The sequence below is a fragment of the Aethina tumida genome, chromosome 1 (assembly GCF_024364675.1).
Source record: "Aethina tumida isolate Nest 87 chromosome 1, icAetTumi1.1, whole genome shotgun sequence".
Taxonomy (NCBI): Eukaryota; Metazoa; Arthropoda; class Insecta; order Coleoptera; family Nitidulidae; genus Aethina; species Aethina tumida.
This window is the reverse complement of record NC_065435.1, coordinates 76,165,103-76,189,820: the sequence shown is the minus strand read 5'-3', so window position 1 is coordinate 76,189,820 and position 24,718 is coordinate 76,165,103. Positions and strand designations below refer to the sequence as shown.

The following is a 24,718-nucleotide window of genomic DNA, read 5'->3' as shown; positions in this document are numbered from 1 at the left end:
ATGAACAGATGTCAAGAGATAATAAAAAATAATGGATATGTTACTAAATATTAATAACCTAGGTATTTTATTTTGTTGCTTTACTTTTGACTCTTGTTTTATTTTATAGTACTACAGTTCCTAGTCTTTTTATTTTAAATCCAGAAAAGAAAATAGAACTTTTTATCTGTAACTGTGAAATTCCATTCCTAATTTAATGGATAAAATCAACAAAATTATAAATATAAGAGCAATTTATTGATGTGAATTTGGAAGATTAAAACAATAAGCTATTGCATAATTTCAAACAAGCATTGATAAGCATTTATAGCGAAAATATACAAACTTGTTCTTATAATTCTTGGTTAATTTGGGTGTGCTTAACGTGATAAACATACTAATTTTTGTACATTTGAGACACAAATCCCGGTTGGTTTGGTAAACTAGGTGAGCTGAAAAAGTGTGTCATACATGAATATATAAATATAACAGTTATTAAATTTTGGAGAAATATGTGATCAATATGTGCCCAAAATCCAAATTTACAAATTGCATCATTATTCATTAATTATACGTACAAAGCTAAAACTGTAATATTTTTATAACCTAAATAATTTTATACAGTTTTGTCTGGATTAAAAAAATTGTCAATCTTTAAAAGGTAAAAAGTACCTTTCTTTAAAGGGACATATATTTGATTACGAAAAATCGATAGTCATTCAAATTATTTAAGTTTCATAAAATAATAGAACCTATTGTGAAAAATGTCTTATATTGTTTATAGTCCATATGATTATGTGAAGTCAGATATATTATTTCGTTTTTTATATTTTAAATTAAGGTCTGAGATTTTTTATTTACCAAATTTATATCATTTTCAATATTTCAATTTTTTTGTCTAAACCATTATTAAAACTTCAACTAATTTATTAAAAATTTCGATGTACCTCATTCAACATAAAAAATTAGTATATGAAATTAAACATAACAAAATAACTACAATTATTAAATTGACAGAGTGTAGTATTCTAAATTACCAACAAATGAACAATGCATTCCAATTTCTATTCACTTATTTTTATTTCTTGCATTTGACTGATTATTTGATTTGAATATAAAATATTCGATTCTGAAAATCATCCGATTATCCCACCACTGTTTAAATGATGATACACTTTTAAGAGTTTTTGTAAAGTTTCCTGGATTTTGAGTCCATTTTGTTTGCACATTATCAAAGAATTATTTGATATTTTTTATATTAGTGTATGTATGTTCTATGGCGATCCAAAATGGATTCAAATCCAAGGACTCTGTAACCCATTTGAGTACCGATGTTTAGAATATGAAACCGTTCACGAGATTAAAACTGTGCTTTAGATCAGCTATTCTCAACCGCTGATCAGATCGACCACCAGTGATCCATGTAGAAATTTTACTAATCCGCTGCCAATTTTCTCTTATTTTTGTTAAAGGTAGTAATTCTTTAATACTGGACCAACGCCAGATTGGGAAAAACACCATTAGTGTTTCATAGTGGGAATTTGGCATTTTGCCTTAAATCTTCGTGTAGTTGGTCGTTTACATATAGTCAACAATATGAGAATCAATTAAATTAAAAAAAAGTTTTATTAAAGTTTGATGCGTCGTTCCAAATAACTAATAATATCACTTTTCCTTTCTTTGACAAAATCCATTCTGTCCGTTTTTCGAGGATCCTCTTTAAAGATTTCTAAAATAGTTTTTTTAGAATGATTTTTGTAGTTGCACAAATCCAACTCATTTTGTCTAAAGCCTGATGACAATTGTACACAACAGTTTCAATATTTAACAGCGATTGACAATAAAAGAATTAAAATATAAATTTATAATATAAAAAAATATACACAATTGTAACACAAAATGTTAATAATTGAAATTCTCGATAAAATTAATTATGGTTAAAGATTCAAATTATTTAAGTTTCCATACTTTTTGCCATCAGAATATGTTTAGACAAATTAATAATCGAATTTGTTTTATTACAAAATTTCGAGCCACTATTTTTTGATATCTACTCGATAAAAATATAAGACACTATTCATAATTTTTCCGAGTATAAATACTACCTTAATGATCATGTTACATATGATGATAGAGTTGAAGGTCTCTAAAGGTCGGGGTATCGTTGCCCTAAAAATGACTAGGTCTTGGAATAATGGTCTTGGATACTCTAAGATTTATTAAACTATATAAACCAACATATTACAACAACCATAATTGTGGAACAGAAGTCCTTATGAATAAATACGCATTAAAATTTATTAATAATACAAATCATACATTAATAAAAAATAATTATAATTATATTCGTGCTAGTATCACTTGATACGAATATAATAATACGTTGAAGGTAATCAATGTGAACAATCATATTCGTGCTAGAATCATTTCGTACGAAAATGTGTAACTACTGCATACATCTGGGATATGTACACAATGACAAGAAGAGAAATATGAAAAAACGTGGGGTGCAATTATCTTTAAAAATATATTTTAAACGGTAGTTAAACAAAAAATAATTCGAATAAAGACTCCTTATTGGAGTTCAGTCATTCTGTTCATACAGCGCAACAACAACACATGTTTAACTTTTTTCTGTATTTAATAACTTACCCTTTTTCCCATCAATATCATCAATCTTAATTTAATGATATTTATAGACCACTGTTATTCAAGTAATAAATACCACATACAAAGTTTATTTACATATACATATTATTATATTTAGAATTTCGGACAATTATTCTAGAATTTGGTACTCGGATACCGCTGATGCAAATACTTAAGTGCTGCCAGTCTCATCACTACTACAATTTCACTAAAGCGGTTACTACACACATTTATTTGCTAGCGAAAATAGAATTTTAATTATTTTTATTAGAATTTTCTACCACATTCGATGTGGAAGGGAGTATCATAGCCCTGAAAATTATTTTGTCACACAGCGATAGATTTGGATACAAGATAAGCGAAAATACTAAAATAACTCTCACATTAATAAAAAATAAGACGTTAATATAAATAATAATATTCGTGCCAAAAATCAACTCTTACGAATATGATATATGTAGAGTGGTCCCTAGGTAATGGATATATTGAAATGTAAAGTACATACTTTACTAGGTTTTTACTTAACATCGATTATGTGAGAGATATTGGAGTCCTCTTTCATATTTTTATTATAAAAATCTAGTAACCCAATATTCTCGAGGGAAAATTTAGCAACTTTTCCTACTATCCACTATTACTATAAGTACACAATATTAAAGACAAAACGACATACATTTTTTCTTAATTTATATTTTGTGTAAATTCATAAAAAATCGGTTACGAGATATTTCCTATTTACGGGAGAAGTGCATTGATACACAGGTTAAAATGATTTTTTATCAGTCGAACGTTCGAAAGTCCATGCCATCAAATAACCTCTTTTATTTTTTAACAAGTGTGATCACATGCACCTACAAATAGTTGAAAATTTTTAAATTTTTTAATTTGTAGTTGAATTTCGAAAATAAAAATTGACGTATTTTAGAATTTTACTTAATTCTTATGTACACTTCTGGGTTATCTAACAGGAATGCAATGGCAAGTCATTTTATTCTTTTTTATGTTACTTCTATTATTCTATATTTATAGGTCTATTAAATAATATATACTACATGCAAAACTGATTTATTTATTAATTCTTTACAAATATATTTTACTTCTGATATTACCATACCACATACTTTTGAACGATTACTAAAAACAATTTTATCATGTTGTTTGGAAACACTTAGATTATTAGGATTATTGTAAACAATAAGAAAGACATTGTTTTATTATTTTTATCTAAAATTGAATTTATTAAAGGAGCTTAATTAATCATTAACTAATAAAAATAATAATGTTAGATCTATAATACTACTTTTTTGTTAAATATATTTTTATTATATACATATATTGATAATAACATTTTTATATGGTATCATTGGATCTGTATAAATATGTCCATAATTTTAATTAATTTTATTTATTGCGATTTAATGATATCTTAATTTAATTTTATTTTGATGTTATGTGTTTTTGTAAAATTGACTCTTCTCCTTTCTTGATAAAAAAATAATAAGAACCATGTATGAAAGACAGAAAAATCTTAACTTTATAAGTAAAATATGGGACTTGGAAGAATAGAATAGAAATGTTACATATTAACAATTTTAAAATTGGCATTTAACTTTTGTACCAATGCGGTGTATAACTTCAGCCTTAAATTATACACGTTGTACAATTAATTTATGTGTGGCTATACTTCTCTCCAAGAAAAAGCCAAATATTATTCCACTAATATATTTGTTACCAGGTAAGAAATTTATTTATGATTATGTAACACACTGAATCGTCTAAGAATGATCCAGTTTTCTTTAACATCCAGAAATTGTAATTAGTTGTTGAATTATTTGTTCAGGGAAAACTTAATTAAGTTTGTTTAAATATATTTAGAGAATATTTCCAATTTTTTATTGCAATATTTTAATTAATCTAAAATATGTTGAAAATATTATTTAAAGTTTAAAATCACCTCTTGTTGTCCATGGAGGAACCTGGAAACTTTTGTTGGAAAAAAAATGTGTATAAAGTTGAATTTTCCCTGTAAACATATAGGTTGTGATAAAATGATTAATCAAAATCTTTGAATCATTGACAGGGTATCTATTTCCTTCAGGACCTAGATCGCCTATAATTCTGATCAGAGCAGATTAGTTTCAAAGTTGTCCGGTGTGCAAAATTTCAAATGTATGCCAAGTTGACTTTTCCTTGTAAATACCTGTGTAGGTTGAGACTTAGTGATCAAAGAAAGTATCAAAATTGAAACAGTATCATAGAATGTGGTCATGCTGTCTAAATAGTAATAATAGGTTAGGAAAAAAGTTATGAATTTGTCAGAACTAAAATATTTGTTTGGACACACAGCATGTGTGAGACAAACTTTATGGTCAAAGACCAGGCGATTTATGTTGTTAACGGTATTTTAAGGTACTGGCAAGGTGACCAAAAGATCAACTTTGAAGGAACATTGTCGGGAGCGTGTCTGTGACCACCAGTGTCCAGCTTGCTCAAATCATTTTACACTTCAGATCAGAACCTTATATACAACATGTGCGAAATTCAGAAGTTGAAGACCAGGAATTTCATGTTGAAAGAAATTTGTGCAAAGATGTGCAAAAGTTCAGGCTTAAAACAATATATTTAAGCGGTGGTTATGCTTTTTTGTTATGTCATGAATGCATGCAACATAATGGGAAATAAAAGTGAAATAGAGATGAATTTAGAAGTCAATTTAAAAATGTGTAAGAAATATTTGTATATATATCTTTACAAATACTCCATTCATAATAGAAGTTATAAGCTCTATAATGTATGAGGTAACATTGTCCTATTGTGCACAATCACTCCTCACTAGAAAATGTTTCGTTGCTCTAGAGTATCAGAAAATGAACAGATTTCATCCTTATGGTTTCTAAAACCTAATCTAGTTCACCCTAGAAATTTTTTATGTTTCAACTTGTTTTATTGTTTCAACTTGACCCCAGTCCTATAAAGACATCTGAAATGACAGATCTAAATAAAATTTTACTGTGGGGTAGAATGTGATGAAATTTGTTTTTGTTTTAGTTCCTACATTGTAAAAGGATACATTATTAAAGATACTTTTTTTCTCATTTCAGGTTATTTTTTTCTATAATAGGGAATAAATAGGTATTCAAATTAATAAAAGACGCACATACATTTGAGAATGAATATATTTAATCAACAGATGTACTCTATTTGCAAAAAGTGATGTTTCTGTAATTATCTCAACAACCCTTCCATACAACACACAAAATTATGGTCATTGATTTTAAGAAAGTGGCTTCTTTGGTGTTAGCATCTCCGTTTGAATCTTGAGAGCAAAGTGGGGACTTTTACTGTCTCTGTCGTAAACGCTTTTCAATCGGTATGCCAGTTGGTCCACGGCAGTAACGTTCCAATTCAGAAACCGAATACAAAATACACACTTATACAAAATACTTATATTAGTCGCGAAGTAAACAAGTGTTTGAATTGTACATTGAATCATATATAGAGGTTCTTTTCCTTCGCTACATATAAATTTCATTAACAGTAACAAAAATATAAAAAAAATAAGTAAAAACGCAAATAACTCGAGGTATTTTTAAATATATCATGCGGTGTATCCATGAACTATACCGACTAGAAAGCCTTTAATCCTACTGAATGTTGACAGAGACATCATGCATGACAGAGACAGTAAAAGATTCCCACTACCAAGCAAATTTGCAGACTTTTTCTGTCTTTGTTGTGCATGATGTCTCTCTCAAAATTCAGTTTGATCAAACGGTTTTCGATTGGTATGTGGAAAATTGTTATTCCAAACCGACAACGGACAACGGAAAACCTAGTAGAACATCCCTAAACTTTGATGATATATTCTTTCCCTGTTCATTTAGAACGACAATACGTATATGTGTTTCAATGTTTAAATTCATGGTTGAACTTTCAAATAACAATTCAGATTGAAGTGTATATTATTTTTGGACTGACTCCACAACATATTTGGGAATCGCAGTGCACGGTAATAAGAATGTGATCGCCATGCGGTCTGACGTCAATAAAGTGGCAGACTACCTTTGCACGTGTTAGTACATCTGTGACAAAACATATCCCTTCATTCACGTTACGAATAAATTATGTAGGCATTGAGATAAAACGTATTCACGTACCTTATTCATAAGAAACAATTATACAGAGCACCGAATGACTTGTTTGTTGAAATTTATTTTTAGTAACAATATGGCACTGCATAGATTCTAGCCAGAAAAGCGGTGGGCTTGGTAGATATCGTTCCGATAGTAGTACCACGTAGCGATCTATATTTGAACTTCAATTCATTAAATTCCTTCGTTCACTAGATGGTGCACTTTGAAATCAATGGTCAGTACGTGCTTTTGTATTTTTGTTGAACGATGTGCACAGAGCAGTACCCGGTTGTACGGTGTACGGTGTACGGTATACTAAAAATCATGTTTATTGAAATAATTTTAATAAAAATACGATCCAGTAGATTTTACATCTATTTTAACTTGTCTTAAAACGGATTTAATCCCGATTCGAGTGAATGAATGAATGAATGGGAAACAGGACATTTACATCTTAAAAACCATAATTTATTTTAATAATTTAAAAATATAAAAAATGAAAACCTTAGAAACAATTGTTCAGATAATGTTACATCCTTTTCTATTTATGAAAGTTTGGTATATTAATTTTTATATCAATTAAAAATAAAAAATATAACATTTTTTACTTGTTTCTAATTTGGAAAACATATTGGGATAATTAACTTACTCTTCAGAACTTACAACAGAAAAACCAAAAATGTTTATGAAAGAACACGTTATATCGATGATTATCTGGTAAAATAACGTTATTTTAACAATTTTTTCCAAATTCATATTGTTAAGTTAAATTGAAATTTTACAGTTACTGGCATTTGAAACTACATTTCAAAGATTTTTCAAAAATTTTTTTTCTGGAAGCATTTTGGAAAATATAATTACTAAATTTTTTATTTTCAATTTTCAGAGTTACACCGACATTTTTTAGTCGTTAGAGATATAGTATACCGATTTTGCTAAACTAGTATTCGAATTAAAGGTAAATAAACATTTAACAATTGTTATTTTTATATTTTTGATATTGTTCAAGTGCTTCAGATGTCAGCGGTTTTAATAACTTAATAAAGTAGATTTTATGGTCAAAATCATCTGAAATTCACATATCATACTGGGAGTAATGGAAATCACAAACTTAGATTCATTTTGAATTATTCCACGTGTCGATGACACTTTTACAAAAAAAAAGAGAAATAAGGTACTGAAAATGAAAAACGACAAATCATGAGGTTGAATTTTACAGTGGTAGACCAAAATTCTTTTTTTGACGAATTTTACGTTTTTTTTCTCGTAAAAGTATTATCTTCACTTAAAAGGAGGAGGACTAAATTTTGTGTTTTATTTTTTCAGCATAGATTTTTGACCGCAAAATTGTATTTATCAATTATTTTTATTAACAAAGTCAGTGTGTAAGAAGCATCTAAATATTTTTAAATTATTGCAATAAAACCAAAAAAACTAACGTTAAAATATAATGAATCAATAAAAACAAGTGTTTTTTACCAATTAAATAAAAAATGTATTTTAAAATCATGTTACAAACCCTACAGAAATTAAAATAAAAACACTATTAACATATTATGTTATTTATAATAATTATGCCATATTTATTTTTTTATTAAAAACTAATCTCCGGACGGACCTAGCATATTCAATATCAGCCAGTAGGTTTTGATTCAGATTTCGCCACACCTCCTGTACCACCATAATTAGATGCTGCTATTCTCCATAATAGTTTTGACGATTCAAAAGTCTTCTTTTCATAGCATCGCACACTATTTGGGCCCACATCGGTTAAATATGGCAACACAATAGATAAAACTATATTGATGCGATATCGAACTGCATTTTCGCCAGAATTAATTCCTCCCCGAAACACCTATGAAGCTTCTCCAAAATTCACCACGAGTATGTTGTAGATGTGCTTGGTTTCTAGGTTCTCTTCATATACCCTTAAAGGTCGTCTCTGAAATAGACCTTTTTTTTTTTTTTTTTTTTTCTGGGGACAGAGAGGGGAAAGTGTAAACCCCCCTCCGGGCACCGATCCGGAGATCATAACCAATTGGAAACCATATGTGCTGGCACATATGGGGGAAAGGGCGTGTATATACATACACGGGTGAAGTTGAACCAGAAGACGGGACTGACAAAGATGCCAGCCCCCTGTCAAGTGGGTTCGGAAGAACAAGATCTCGGATCTTCCTGGGGATGGATTGGACTTGTAGGTGTTGGATCCGTTAGCTCCCCATTGCCACTGGATTGTGGAGCGGTACTAAGCCCCAGGACCACCACAATCTACTTATAATACTAATAACATATGTGACCATTTGACGAGCCACTTCACATTGTGATGATCCTCTATCTTCCCAATTGCTCTTAATTTTTGTTTGTCTGATAGTGTCTTTCCATAGTAATATAAGTATTTTTATAAAACTTTGATGAATAACATGGTGAAATCAATAACGCAGGAATACTAAATTGCACCGTTTAACGCGTACCTAGAAATACGATAAATATTGGGTAGTTCGCAAAGTCATTTCGTTTTTTCCCGACAGAGGATTTAATTGTATTTTTTTGCACCCAACTTCACACTTAAGCCGTATAATTTTTATATGCATTGAAAGCTCATATAGCAAGGCTTGTGTGTGAAAAATTCCAATTAATTCTACGCAGTAGTTTTTGGTTGGTGCCGTTTTGAATATGGAGAGCGAAAGAAATTGACCGATGCGTATGGCGAAGGTGTGTTGCCAGTATGCCAGTGCCAGAACTGGTTCGCTAAATTTCGATCCAGCAATTTTGATGTCGAAGATCCACCACGTTCGCGAAGGCCGGTTGAAGCTGATAAAGACGCGATAAAGGGATTAGTTGATGGGAAGCTGAATGGCCACTTGAAAGGCCTGGGATTATCCTCGAAGCTTTCACAGAGAGAAAAAAAAAGAAATTAATTTCCGAACAACCCAATAGTAAAAAACATTATTCTTTGCTTTAAAAATGTGTACTATCTTGTGAAATGTGACACTTCTACTAGAGACTAAATATATTAAATATACTGCAACTCACAATTTAGGTGGACATCAGAAGCTCAATATTATTACTTCAATATTGATCAATTTATTACACCTCTATGTACTATACCGAAAAAATAATATTAAACAAGCGTTTATTTTCTCGTGTGTTAATCTTAATTAGTCTTCTAAAATAGTTTTACAATATTTAATTCCTGTCTGTCCCTTTTTATCTTTATCGTTAATCTGCTGAATCCAACTTTTTGAGTTTCCTCCTCTTTTTTATTTTTATGTTGGTACCTGGTTTTTGATCTACATCCGTCTCAAAACACTCGAAATAATAATTGCACTCGAATTGCAAACAGTCTCAATTACCTGGAGAATCAACATTTTTTTGATGTAGACTGTTAAATATAATTTAAGTAAGGTAAGTTACAATTTGTCTTGACCCTTTAACGGATGCAAGAAAAATAATAGTAATTATGTTGATTGTTGAACATTGTTAACTAATTAAAATGCAAATAAAATAAATTGTGTGTTAGCCTATTATGAAGAATAGGTAAAAATGAGTGCATCTCTTTTCATATAATGTCAACGTGTTTTATGTATAAAACACATCTTAATGAGTGCGGATAACATACTCCTCGTCACAAAAAGTAACGCATAATTGATTTTTGATTAAAAAAATCTAAAACTGTTCGGAAGTGGTAAGCAACACAATTGCATAAAAATTGAAAATTATTGATAAACCAGCAAAATAATAAAAATAACAATAAATTATCAAAGATGAGAAAAATCAGGATGACAAAAAACCCTTCTAACGCCACTTTAAACACCTTAAAATCGGGTATTACCGCCTTTAGCTCTAATGTCTCATTTTATGTAGGAGGTTCGTTATAACATTTTTAATGTAGTCCAAATGTTCCCATTTTTCAATTAAAACGTCTCCTAGCTCATCAAGACTGTCTAGAGCGATGTTACAGGTTCTTATGCATCTCTGTAGGTGGTCTCAAACATGCTGATTGGATTTACATCTGGACTAACCAGAATTAACACCTCTCACAGGTAGTCTACAGTTATTCTGGCAACGTGCAGGCGAGCGTTGTCGTTCATAAGAACAAAATTGTCGCCTATAACAGCGACTAACGTTATTATATTTTCTTCAAGAATCTTTTTTATAACGTTCATCTACAGGTATCTACCTTGGACGATCAGGAACTGGCCTTCTAGTGTACTCTTCTGTTTCTCTAAATCGTTTTACAATCCTTGAAACAATGGATTGGTTGATTCCCATCAAATCTACCACAGAATGCTGCGACCTGCCATCTTCAATTAGGAACCGGTTTGAGCTGCTTGTTCAGGTGTTAAATTGCTCATTATTTCTTTAAAATGCCGTTGTAAACCTAAATTAGCAAATAAATCAAATGTATTATACACAAACAATTTTAATATACATTTTATTTATACATCACAAATATAAAAAGGTTTTAGTAAGAATTACGATTAAATTTTAATCGGTTTTCTTTTTAGTTTGGCAAGTTTTGTGCCATTATTTAACAATACTCTTAATAGTAAGAATTTATTCATAGTAGGATTTAAGTACATTATTTTATTGTATGTCTTAACAAAAAAAACAACTCATTTTTTTAACAGACAAATTGGAAACATCAGTGAACAACATCCTTTCTTGTCTTTTAGACAAATATAAAATGAATTCGTTGAGTTATACAACATCAAAGTGTCTAGTAGAACAATGAGACGTCGATTGAATGAACAAAACTTGCAAGAGTGTATTTCAGTAAAGAAACCATTGGTATCAAAATAAAAATATTCGAACAAGATTAACAGAAGTTTGCACAAAATGTATTAATTATCCTCGAGAATTTTGGCGAAGGGTACTTTGGAGTGTTGTATCCATGTTCAATAGAATAAGATCAGACGGTAAAAAATACGCTCATCGTCCTCCTAATAAAAATTTGGATCCCAGATACACTATAAAAAATTTGAAACACGGAGAAGGAATTTTTTATTTTGGGTTCCTTTCCTTGGCAAGGTATAGAACCATTACAAAAAAATATTAATAAAATACAGTCCATTTTATTAATAATTTTCGTATATAGAGACATCAAGAACCATTTGCCAACGATAATTTTCCAATTATATGTATTTTTATGTAAGATAATGATACGAAGCTGCATCAAAAGTTGTTCAAAATTGGTGAAAATATAGTAGTAAGGTTGAGATTTTCGATTGGGCTGGGAAGTCCGAATCTAAATACAATTGAAAACTTAGATTAATTGAAGAGTCGTGAAATTTCAAACAACCATTTCCGATATTTCATTGAATCTTTGCTTCATCTTATACAGGTGGTTCTAATGGACAAAGGGAACTCAAAATATTAACAATTTTGTTAGTTATGTGAACACACATTTCGCATTTATTTTGTTTAAAATAATAAAAGTAAAATAAGTATAAATAATTTTGATGTAGGTACTAAATGAATCGTGGTAGAAATATATTGCATTTAATTAGAATGAATTTTCTAATTAACAATAAAAAGTAATGTGTGTTATTTTTCTGCCACCACAGAATATACGTATGTGTTAATATTTATGTTTATATATACGGTACATTAGTTTACATTTTTCAATACTGCTTCAATATTCAAAATATTAAATTTGTTGCGGATAATTATTATCTCATTCCTAGAAAGTATTTATCGGTATTTTACTGTTCCATTATATTGCAATCGTTTACTTATTCGAGTTAATTAACATATCCCATACAACAAAATAATTTATTCTCAGACTGAGTCTTCGACGAATTCATATGATAAACGTATAAACGAATTGAAATTCTAAAGACAAACATACCACAAACGCGGGGAATACCGATATTTCAAGAATATCCAGTACAGATTAGTTGATTATTAGATATTGTAGTTTGAAGTAGTGTTTATTGCAAAATGAAACCCGACTTAGCGGACAGTTTAAGAATTAATATTAGTCGATTTTTGATCAATTATGCTGTTCGATTTTCATTTGCAGCAGTGGTGGTTTACAGTTGTTGGATTGCCATTGAAAACTACAATTACTGGTTTTCATGGCATGTGATTTTGTGTACATTTGGTGTAAGTAATTTTTACATTTTAATTATCTTATCGATTAAGTAGGTTCATTGAATTTAATTATAAATATTGCTTAAGAGATATTTGTTTATTTATTATAGTTGTTCTTGTTTATAAATGTAATCTATATATAAAACTTTTGATGTCTTTTTAAGTATGTGCCCCTTATGGCCGAGGCATTGATGCTCTTCACCGGAGACGAATTATGGAGCAAGCAAATATCTAAAAAGGCAAAAAATAAAATTCACGCCTTTATTATAATTATGAGTACGGTTATTATTATTTGTGGAAACTCTGTGTGTTTCCATTACATCCAACCCGGTTATCATCTGTATACAGCTCATGGAATCACAGGTGCATTAATTGAATAAAAATCATTATTAATCAATTGAATTGGTTTTGATTTTAGGACTAATATCAATGATCCTAATAATAATGTCAATAGCCTTGGGGTATGCAGCCCATTATGCCACTGATTTACATGAATATGCTGCACCTGTGGTTTTTAAATTTTGGCATAATTTAATTGGATTGCTGGGATATACAATAGGAATAGCCAGTCTATGTTTTGCTTATTACACTAACTGGTTCATATATTACACAACACCGGAATCCAGATTAGTCGCGTTGATCTTTACAATTTTGGCAAGTTTGTGGTCAATAAATGGAGCCTTGATATCTGGATATAGTCAGATAAAAACGTTGATCAGATAGAAAATATCTTACTGGATCATTGTACTGAATTGGAATATATGTATGACTGACTGACTGTAAATAATTTGAAATGTAATGAACTTTCCTTTTTGTTAAATAAAATGTCTTATTTGTTTTACTGATTCTTCAATGATATTCACAGAAAATTCGTAATTATAATCTTATAACAATAGTCAATGTTCAGTTTTATTCAGGCAATTTTGCTGTGTTGTGATGTTAGACAAAAACATTATCCAGGAATTTATCATATTCCAACTTTTGTCATACTTTTTAAAAAAATAAAACTTCAAATATATGGTAGTGTCAGTTTTCTAATCATTGAATTACATATTATGATTAAAAACTTAAATTTGTTTTAATCATTTTAATTTCGATTATTCTCAAATGTTAAAAATATACGGAATATAAAATATTATGGAACATTCTGGAATACTCCTCCTTGTCATAGTTATTAAGAAAATAAAACTTGAAATTAATACAAAAGTATTTTTTAACGATTGTAAATGTAGAAAAACAAAACAATATATTAATATCACAATATAGTCTCTATTTTTCCTTTTTCCATCACTAAAGCACGTAACTCCGTTTTCATAAAATTAATATTTGAAGGATACAATTTAACAGTTGTTTCGTTTCCAACACTTTATTAACAATTCGCTAATATTGTTGAATGTACATAAATTGATAATAAAGTAAAAAATAAAAGTCCAAGATCTTATTCACAATGACATTCACTATCACTAGTGGTGCTGCCAGGAGTTGCGTCTTTTTCCCGCTTAGCCTCAAATGCATATTCCCATATATCTTGCTCGTTCTCCTTCCTGTTCTTATGCTCCAGCATCAGCATCATATCGTTTAACTTGATGTTCGTTTCAGCCAAAGCCTAAAACATACAAATTAAAAAAAAGTAAATAAATAATAGAAAATATGCAGACATCTTTGATTTCCGCCTCCTGGTTGACCAAACATTGCCGTTTGATGTCGGCCTGGTCGATCGTTCTCGAAGTCTTTTGTCTCTGGCGTTTCAGCTGAGCCTTCAGTTCGCTTAATTTCAGTTCCATTTCCCTGTTTTCGGTCTGCAATCTCGACAATTCATTTTCTAGCCACTTGTAACGGTGGTATAAACCTTGCATTTTTATATCGGTGTCGTCGTTGGTCTAAAAACAACAATGAATACTTTCTTTAAGTTGTAATAAAGGAAAATTATTTACTTCGGCAGGAAAAGGAAGGGTTTTAGCAAGGTATTGGTTGGGATTCGTGAAGAACTCCTTGAAATTGAACGTGGGCACCATCCGGTAGATTTCGCTGACCATATCCAGAATTTTCGAATTGACTTCCGCTTCTTCATCGGCATATTTTTTCGCTCTTTGAAGATCTTCGTTCATCAAAATATCTGCGGTGTCGTCTAACAATGGTTTATACACTTCATTCTGCAGTTTTTCGAATTTTGTCATCTCCTCCTCCATGACTTTACGAAGTGTCGCTCCTGTGTGTTAAATATTGTAAACGAATTACATAATTCAGATTGTTTTACCTTCATCTTTAGTGTAGGGCCCGACAAATGTTACAAACTCTTGTACTGTAGCTGGCGCATCTAACTTGTCGAATTCGTCGAGCACTCTCTCTATAGCTTCTTCATCATCTTCTGGATCTGGCGAGTTTTTTCTTATCATCCGAGAGACGTGATAGTCATAATAGGCAGAATCTGAAATTTCCATTTAGAAAATACGTCTCAGACATCAGCTTAGGTTACCTGGTATTATTGGCGGGACCTTTACCTCCGGCTCTTGGAATGATTCATCATCCATAGCGCATTCTCCTTCCATTTTTGTGTTGGTTACTGGAATTTTAACTGGACTTTCAAAATATGACTTTGACAAATTAAAAAAAATGTTGTTTACAAGCACAGGCAATTTTGATAATTTTGATTAAAAATTTAGTATTAACAGCATCTACAACATGGGGTGAATCTGAGGGCGCACATTGTAATTGCCGTTAATGCACAAACTGCGAGACTAACGTACAAGCACACCATTTCTAAAATTTTTAAAACGGACCGTAAATTTATCGACTCTAATTTGTCACTGTCATTTAATAAAATTCTACTTTTGTTTTATGAGTAACCTTTAAAATAAATGAATAAATGTATATATGGGTGACCAATTTTATTAACAATTGAATATCTACAATATATAATACAATTTATGTTTGACATTGTTCATCCGCGTTATTTATATTTTGAAAAGCAGCAACAATATAATACAGCAAAGGAATTCTCACAGTCTTCTCATCATCAACAACGCCTAGTTTGGTTGTTAGAACATCCCTCGTAACTCTTTCATTAGTTTGTCCACACTCTAAAATTACACATTTTACATAAATGTAGAATTTATAAATACCATATACTAAAAATACCTGCTGATAAAATTTGTTCAGTGTACAAGTATCCATTCCAGACCAAATATTCACGAATTAGCTCGTTAATAAGTCTGGTTTCTTCAGGTACTTCAGGAAGAGCAATGTTTGAATTCTTGTTCAAAATTGACATGACGGCGGCGCGGATTTCTCCTTTGAAGCGACCTAAACGGCCGTCCGTCTCCAACGATTGCTTTATGGCTATGAAATAGTATTTTAATAAGTTCTATATAATGAAAGTGAGCTTTCTTACCCTTTAGAAGGCATGATTCTGATACTTCAGTCATTTTCGTGCGATAAAAATGTTTGTAAACCTTAATATTCGACACCTGTCACGCTCGCCATGGTGCGTAACTACCAAACATCTGCTCAATACAAACATTGAAACAAAGTCGCGTCATATGTATGGGGTGGGGTGGTTAAAATGGCGTTCGGGGTGGATTAAAAAACATTTTAAAAAATACTAGTATATTTTTAACAACATGAGACAATGAGTGTTTTTCAAATATATAAAAGTCGTGAACAGATTATCGTATATTTACAAATAAGTTTCGTATATATTTTTATTTTATCTAGCAGCGAAGTCGGCCATTGTTGTCGATAAAAACTGGAGACAAATCATTTATGGCACCGGTTCCATCTTCTAGAATACTGCTACATTTGTGAAAAATACGTTATAAAAATAATTGTTTTAAAAGATATATCTACACATTCACAATTATAATACAAAAAAGGAACGAAATATTAAAAAGAACTCGGAGACATGATTTCGGCCGGTTATTGTGATGGTTCTTTTTAAAATTTCCTTAAAGGAAGAGCAAGATAACCTAATTCAAAAATAAACTTAAAAATATACAAAGGAAAATTAAGTAAACAAATATTCACAAATGCTTATTTTAATAAATTATTGCGGGTCGCGACAACCTGCACAGAAATGAGGTATATGAAACTAATCTACCAGAGCCGATCAAATATAAACGAAACTTCTACGAGTTAAAGAGCTTTGGAGGTTGCAAAAGGCACAATCATTTTGTATTTTGTAAAGAGCAACTTTCTTGGATTTTCGCGTTTTCAATTAAAAAAAGGTTCATTTTATATTTGACGTACCCTTGTACTTATCAAAACTGTTAACTTTTATTTATAATATAAGTAAAATTAACATTTTGCGTAGCTGCTCAAAATAAACAATGCTCTGATTGTCTAATAAAACAATGGGGAGAAACATTGGAAGAGGTTAAAATTTAAATTAAACACTTTCGTTTTTATAAAAAAGGCACTTCATATTACATGCACCTAAATTTTCATTAGCTATTATTGCCCTCTATTTTAAAAATCACGACGTGTGGGTTTTCAAAAATTCGTCTCTTAAAATTACAAATAAATAATTTCTTTTAAGTCTAAAAACTAACTTTACAAAAAAAATGAATTAAAAACACAAAACTATTCTAGTGAAAATATCAAAAAACCACCTCGATTCGAATGTTCGGGAATAGCAAGAATTTTATATTAGGCTTACTTAATTTGTATTGCGAAGCTCTGTACATGTTTTTTTGTGCATCTGTGGATTGGAAAACTGCAGTGGTGTATGTATATCAACAATTGGATTATCAATGATTTTTTACGGATAAAATATCATGAAATGGCAATTTGTTAATTTGATTAGGAAGATTGCAGTTCAAATAAATTGACACCACCGTATATGATTTTCGTTAAAAATTTGGCAGTGGAATACAAATTAAACTGTTCCAAAAGTTGTTCACGAAAAGTTGTCATAAAAACATAAATTTACATATAAAATTACAACGGACATTATCTATTATACTGAAGTCAAAACAAAACATTCTCTCTACAAAATTGTACTATGTAAGTTTTCTTTTACAGGCAGTGAAGTCACAACTAAAACGAATCAAATTCAAGTCTTTTCTTAGTCAAACGTCATAAACAACAATAGATAACATCCGTTACACTCTATCGATAACAACAAAAATAAATTACTTTGTTATATTATTTTTAAATATCTAATAATTACATTATTAAATTAAAATAAGACTTTGCAGATTCATTTAGGGATAAATACGTTACAAACGTAAATTGTAAAATCAGTCCAAAAATGGCTTCACCTGAGCCATTATTTTGCCTTCGTACAACGGCAGCACATCCGCATCGCTGTTGACTTCTTCGTGGATTACTTGATTATCGAGTTCCCCACAGACAGTCTTAAAGAAAAATCTGAAAGAAAAAAACAACAATGACCCAATGATTCAAATGATAAATTAAATATCTTACCTATAGTTTCCTTTCTTAGGAAGGTACTCCTTGAACTGCCTGAGGGTGACTTGAGTACCAGGTATTTTCGTTCGATAAGGAAACTGTTCGTCACAAAACGTAAAGACGACAGTGGTGACATCTTCGGGAGGCAGAGAAGGCGCGCCTGGCTGTGGCTGTGGACGGGCGGTACTGCGTGTCGATTTACGTAACGTCGACTGTCCGCTAGGCGCCATATCCGGATAGTATCTGCCCGAAGACTTCTGCTTTGGTTTCCTAATGTCGTCCTCCAACCTACGACGCGCCTCCTCCAATTGTATGGCCGTGTTAGGCAGTGGCAAAGGTGGCATGTTTGGATCGGCGACGAACGGTTGCGCGGGACCCAATGTACCGCCTACCGCGCTGTTTCTTTCCAACGAACTGGACCTGGATCCGTAACCTTTCCTGTACCGTCCCGAGCTCGGAGACGTCGCGCTGCTCGTCCTGTGGCTCTTATGCTTCGGCGACATCTCGCTAAAGGTGCGGCCGACGCCACGACCGCTCTTATCTGATTCCATAAGCCACGCGAGAACCCTACAACAATAAATGGTGGTTAACAATCGTTGTTGTTGACGAATCACAGACGAAACGTACCTGCTGTCTTTGACTGGAGGTGGCACTCCAACAACGGGGGGAGTATCCGAAACGACCGACACCCCACTGTCCGTCAGATCCGTCAGTGCCCTCTTGGACGTTGACGATCTCCGACAAGAGGTGGCCGTCCGCCTGCCGAATCTGTCGTCCGCATACTCGGGCATGCTTTTCGACTTGACCATCGATGACGTGTTAGAAACCACCGGCTGCTCTGAATAGTCATGCACATTGCCCGAATCGCCGCTGAACGTCGAGAACCCATCCTTGTCGCGACGCCGTGATCTGCAGGAGACGTGCCGGTTGCGGGGCGGCGACGACGTCCGCGGACTTACGACGCCCGGCGTCTGGTCGCTGAACACGCGCGATACGTGCTGGTCCAGGATGTCCTGGTCGTTGTCCTCGAACGACAGGCTTTCGCTCAGCTTGCGTTCGAGCAGCTCGTTTTTGTCTTGCTCCCGCTTCACCGCCACCAGCTTTTGCATCAGTTCAGCGTCGAATTCTTCGCGATTCCGCGGCTTGTAACCGCTGCCGTCCAGCCGCTGAGTGCGCGGTATGAGCGTCAGGTGCATGTCCGTTTCTTTGTTGAGGGCGGCCAGCTCGCGCACTTGCTGTATGTCTCGTACGTTTTGGCGTCGCGTCGATCTACCTTTCGATCTTCCATCGCTGAATATTTAAAATATTTAAAATTAATACACGTACGTTGATTATAAACCAAAAATTGTTTAATTTTTACAATCAGACAAATTTGTGCATTTGTGCTTCGTTCAAATTATTTAAAGAAAGATTATATAACTACAACTACTAAAACGCCATGCATTTCGTGCATTTCGTACCTTGCATTTTCGAAGACCCACTCCATCTTAAGGAGTTTCACCATGTTAATAAAAATTGAAAAAAACCATGCAATGATTAAAAAAAATAAGTACATATCTACGTTTCGTTGTTGCAGTTAGATCTTTATCTTGTCGTGTTATTAATTCTCCGACCGTTGCTTTAAACCTATTCGTAAAGAAATATGTGATAATACTTACATGGAACTGTCCGTCATGGACATTGTGTCGGATTCGGTCCGGGCGTCCGAATGGCTACTGACCGATTGCATCTCGCTGTCCACCCTCGATACCGGATTGTAGGAGTTATAGGCGGCGTGTGCGTTACCGCGATTCATGTACATACTGGTCAACACGCAACAAACAACAGGGGAAAAACCGAGAAAAACGGAAATAAAAAAAAATAAATGAGCTATTCCATTCCAAAAACAACCGAACAGAAGTCTAACTCGTGCGAGGTTGTTTTCTGACTAAGCGGGTGCTAGAGCTAGAGAAAGCAAAACTGAACAAAAGTGACAATAGCTTACCTAGCATAGGCTTCGGATTTAGGCCGGACGTCAACAGCTCGGTGTTTCTGCGACATCAGAAGCAGATTTTTGGTCAGTCTCACTGCTCCGGCCGCAACGTTCGGCGTCAGATATCCGGTGCTGACACTTCCAGTACCTAAACGACAATTTGATAATTATAATTATAAAAATGAGTTTAATTATTGAAACGGACCTGAGTTGTGGCTAATATGATGGGCGGGTTGATTCATGACGAGTTCCATGTCCTCGTGAAGGGTCGGCAAGACATCGGTACCGCTTGTGTAGTTCACATGTTCGTTGCTGCTCATTTCGCTGCCGCTACTGCTGCCCGTCGAATGTTGAACAGACTGTAATACAACAATAAATAAAGTTTCTTTTTCGTTATTTCTTGTTGGAAAATCTTACATCGAGATGTTGTAAATAGAGATCGCTCTTCAGGAAATTGGGATAGGTGGTTGTGTTGATGACGTGCTCGACCTGCGCCTGCGCCTTGTCGAACAGCGTGACCGGCGGCTCCAGACACGCATTCGACTTGACGCTCAGTCCGATTTCGTGGCGCAATTCTTCGCTAATCGGCAACGATGACTTAACGAAGAAGTTCCTGTAGATAACTTTGACCACTTGGTTGATGGTTTCAGGAGCGTTCTGATTCCTCAGTCCTTCGCAGGCGAACAAGAAGTCAAGCAGCGAGGCGTGCTGCGGTGCCTCAGACCGAAGGTAGCTACGGAAGAGGGCGAGTCCGTCCTGATCCTGCAGCAGAGCGTGCAACGAACGCGTCCATCGCAGGCAAGCGGGCGGTGGCGGGGATCGGTCGACGACTTCGTGACGGGAGGAGGACGACCTGCAGCTGCCGCCCTCCGGTTCGTAGCCGCACGGCGCGCCACCCTGCGCATCTGCAATAAAAATCAAAATAAGCTGAATGTTATACTTTTTTTTCCTTTCACATACCTGAAAAATCACTTGGATATTTCCTGAGGGTGGGCGACCGTGTCCTCCATTCAGCCGGATGTTGGGGCGGATACTCTTGGACGGTGTGTATCCGCTCCTTGCCTGGTACCGCCGGCCTTGGCGACGTGTAGTCGAATGCATGTTGCGCCACGGGTTGGTGCTGTTGTTGAGGCTGGCCCTTATCGTTCGACGACGACGTGTATGACATCGCTATCAGATTTTCGGAGGCGTTTTTCTATGTACTGCTGGTGAGGGACGGCGCTTCGCCTCGACGGCGATGTGCTGATTCTGGCGGCGAATAGAGCGGTGGTTGAAGTTCTTGTGTCGTTGTTGGGTCTTATGTTGCGTTTCGGATATGCGCCTCTAGCTTGATGCCTCATCCTGACAACTAAAAAAAAAATTTTTATTAAATCTTAGTTTATGTAATGTACTGTACTATTTTCTTTTATTCAAGGCAAGATAATATAATTAAATTATATATTTAGTATATATATATTTTTCTTATAAATTGAATAAAAATTTTCTGATGAGTAATGTATTTTTATAAAAACTCAATGCCCCAATTCAAGTATTGATTTAATGCATCTGTACAGTCCTGAAAAAGTCAACCGGTTGCCCAAATCCAAACAAAGAAACCCACTCCGGGGTGTGGTGAGCCTTCGATCAATACCCAGCCTCCGGATACAACAAAGCCTAAACTAAAAAACCCCTCAGAAAAACTTCAATTCATAATTCATAATCGCCGTAATAATTTTATTAAAACATATTTAATAACTAGACAAACAATACGAAAAAAATAGAGGGTAAAAATTTTGCTTGGGGCAGGTAAAAATGGGCCCTTATTATATTACATGCAATATTAAAACTGTGTGAGATGAGGCAGAAAATCTATTATGAATTATACCGGTTATAAGTACAATAGAACAACAATAATTAAAATAATATTTTTAATAATGAAAACATGCCGAAGGGCAAAAGCACAATAATAAGCAACCCATGCAACATTGAAACCTACCCCATTTTAGCACAGATAAACTAACACAAAGCCAGTTTATTAATACAACCAATAATATAGCATATCATAAACTGTCAGAATTTGATTTGAGGCACCCGTTTACATCTGAATGGTATGATGGACAGACAAATGGAGAGTGCAACCGTAGAGCATTCACTGATCGATGCCAGTGAGCCAAAGTCAGATTTACAGGTGGGTGGGGGGTATTTTTTTAAGGGGATTACTTCAGCCTCTATTGGAGTCCGTTTTTCCACTGGTTATTGGGGGGTGAAGTAAGAGACTGCGTATCCAGTCAAGTCTGTTCTGCTACGGCAGCCTTTTTGTCTGGCTTTCATGTATGGTTTGAATTTCATTGTTGCATCATTTGGCTAGTATTTTGATGTTTCATTGTTGTAAATTGACCAGATTATTTTAGGAACTGATTTACTTGGTATCCTCTTAAGATGAGCACTAAAAACCTTGCATCATTATTTGAATAAATTAATATATAATGAATTTGGGTAGTTATTCACCAACACTTTGTATAAAACACTTGTTTGTGCATGTTAGTGGAAGTTCAATATTTTTTAAAATTCAAATGCTGGAGAAAAAGCACGTGTAAACAAATGGTAAGTTATACAACACAGATTACACCGATTCGTATCTGTCACATAATTTCAGGCGGCTTTTGCTTGGGTTAAATTTATCACAAATAAAATTGCCCGGATGAACTGTTTATTGCAAGTTAATTAACTTTTTTTGTATATAAGAAGTTAAGAATTATAAACAATTTTTAATATTTGTAAAAATAAGTTAATTATTAATTGGTTGTTTGAATACAGAAAATATAGAAAAAATGTTAAAAATATGACGCGGGAAATTATAAATGATACATTGAGAGCAGTTCGTACGCGAACCCTCTCGTGGACAAATCGGAAATTAAAAATGTTTGGATTATTAAAAACAATTCTAAATACTTCAGTGATTTATTTTTAAATTATATTTCAGATATGTTTTTTAATTTTAATGTTTTCAGAATGAAATAAGTAAGATAGTTTTTATACACTAAACAATTTTCATAAGTACCAGAAAAATCTGAACAAACAACCGGTATTCAAAATTAATATTAATTAACAAAAATCAATCAACTTTTATTAATAAAAGTTCTTAAAGTAAAGTAATCAGATATGGTTGTCCAAAAATTAACTTTATACAAAACAACTTGTTAAAAAGTTGTCAAATCTACATTAAATTCGACTAATTACAAAAAACAACCACTAAATATGATACAAATGTTGAATAATTGACAATTTATTACTCGAATTACATTACAATTTCTTACAAAATCAAATCGATTTGGTAATCAAAATTTTCTTAATTTATCAGAATTACTTAGTTTGAGATATTCAGCTTTATACACCAAGTAAATTGTTAAGATATTAATCAAATACCGTATACATAAGTATGTTGTATATTTAAAATACACATTATTAAATTGACAAAATACACGATTTTCAACGATAACAATCTGCGATAATTTTGTTAAAAATGTAGAAAAATTAACGAATTTTTTTTTTCAAATTTCACTCTGTTTCGTAATCAAAATTACTTGTCGATATATTCAGATTTTTACACTAAGCAAATTATTATACAAATACGTTGCACAGTTAAAGTGTACGTTAATAAGTTTGTTAAAATACAAGATTTTCGGAGATAAATATCAACAAAAAACAACCGACTAGTTTGATATAATTGGAGAACAATTATAGACATAATTTTAGTCGTTGTTTACTTAATTCCAGTTAATCGAATATTGAAACACAAGTGTTTACATCACGTTGAGGAAAACAGATTTCATTCCTGACTTCTTACGAAAATATTTGCAATAAAAACGTTTCTTTGAAAGGCCCCGACTTAATTGGCGACGAACGTCGGCGGTGCGAGCGAGAGTCACGCGTAAATATTTACTCGGTGGCGGTGGCGGCGGCGGCGGCGGCGACGGTTCCGTTTCTCCAAAGCGACGTCCCAGAACGCGTCGTTCATTCGAATCGACGCAAAAAATGAACGTTCCCCAGAAACCACCGCGGCACCTGTAAATGAAGCGGATTTCGCGCGGCGGCCACCGACACCGTAATTATCGGAGCGTTTTCCGCCGCTGTGACGAATGCCGCGCGCCCGTTCCGTTCCCATTCCCTGTGATTAGCCGCAGCGGCGGCCGGTGAAGAATGTAAATGAATTTCTTCTTCGCTTCTCCGCTTCTCTGCTACCCCACCACCTGCTGCCGCGGTCACGCTCTTTTCATTTCTTTTTCTTTTTTTTTTTATTTTCATTATCATTTTGCCCCGTTCTGTCCGTGTGTACGTGTGTACGTGTGTTCATGTGTGCAGCTTCTATTTTTCGAATAAATTAAATGTTGCACGCGGTCGAAGCGCGGTTAATCGGTAATGATGCGTCCCGGGGCGGCGAAACCCGCGGCCGCGTGGGTGGCGAAGAAATTGAATCGGAACGGCCATCGGCCGTGGG

General features: G+C 33.4%; 4 protein-coding genes across 9 annotated transcripts in view; 1 reads left to right on the top strand and 3 right to left on the bottom strand.

Moving 5' to 3' along the window:
- Positions 1–12,587: 12,587 nt before the first annotated feature.
- On the top strand, positions 12,588–13,701 carry LOC109599431 (transmembrane reductase CYB561D2). The gene is made up of 3 exons (XM_049961650.1): positions 12,588–12,872; positions 13,025–13,223; positions 13,279–13,701. The coding sequence occupies exons 1-3, from the start codon at positions 12,708–12,710 to the stop codon at positions 13,581–13,583; spliced, it is 669 nt and encodes a 222-aa protein (XP_049817607.1). The 5' UTR covers positions 12,588–12,707; the 3' UTR covers positions 13,584–13,701.
- Positions 13,702–14,207: 506 nt separating this feature from the next.
- On the bottom strand, positions 14,208–15,617 carry LOC109599422 (uncharacterized). Its single transcript, XM_020015413.2, has 5 exons — positions 15,337–15,617; positions 15,118–15,288; positions 14,795–15,069; positions 14,519–14,740; positions 14,208–14,466 (listed from the first exon to the last, which is right to left on the bottom strand). The coding sequence occupies exons 1-5, from the start codon at positions 15,407–15,409 to the stop codon at positions 14,299–14,301; spliced, it is 909 nt and encodes a 302-aa protein (XP_019870972.1). The 5' UTR covers positions 15,410–15,617; the 3' UTR covers positions 14,208–14,298.
- A 116-nt stretch (positions 15,618–15,733) lies between these two features.
- Positions 15,734–16,394, bottom strand: LOC109599430 (centrosomal protein 20-like). Its single transcript, XM_020015421.2, has 3 exons — positions 16,252–16,394; positions 15,999–16,199; positions 15,734–15,940 (listed from the first exon to the last, which is right to left on the bottom strand). The coding sequence occupies exons 1-3, from the start codon at positions 16,283–16,285 to the stop codon at positions 15,786–15,788; spliced, it is 390 nt and encodes a 129-aa protein (XP_019870980.1). The 5' UTR covers positions 16,286–16,394; the 3' UTR covers positions 15,734–15,785.
- Positions 16,395–16,449: 55 nt separating this feature from the next.
- LOC109599437 (axin-1) overlaps positions 16,450–24,718 on the bottom strand; it is a 39,038-nt gene continuing 30,769 nt past the window's right edge. For 2 of the 6 annotated variants that reach the window (XM_020015438.2, XM_020015441.2), the window contains exons 2-9: positions 21,202–21,589; positions 20,659–21,146; positions 20,447–20,600; positions 20,254–20,389; positions 19,928–20,071; positions 18,897–19,559; positions 18,285–18,836; positions 16,450–18,227 (exon numbers count right to left, since the gene is read on the bottom strand). In XM_020015438.2, the coding sequence (XP_019870997.1) occupies positions 18,098–18,227; positions 18,285–18,836; positions 18,897–19,559; positions 19,928–20,071; positions 20,254–20,389; positions 20,447–20,600; positions 20,659–21,146; positions 21,202–21,409 (2,475 nt within the window). In that variant the 5' untranslated portion in view covers positions 21,410–21,589 and the 3' untranslated portion in view covers positions 16,450–18,097. Of the gene's footprint in view, positions 18,228–18,284; positions 18,837–18,896; positions 19,560–19,927; positions 20,072–20,253; positions 20,390–20,446; positions 20,601–20,658; positions 21,147–21,201; positions 21,590–22,216; positions 22,667–22,728; positions 22,820–24,718 lie in introns of those variants that run through there. The other 4 variants (XM_020015437.2, XM_020015440.2, XM_049967572.1 and 1 more) reach the window with 4 other exon arrangements.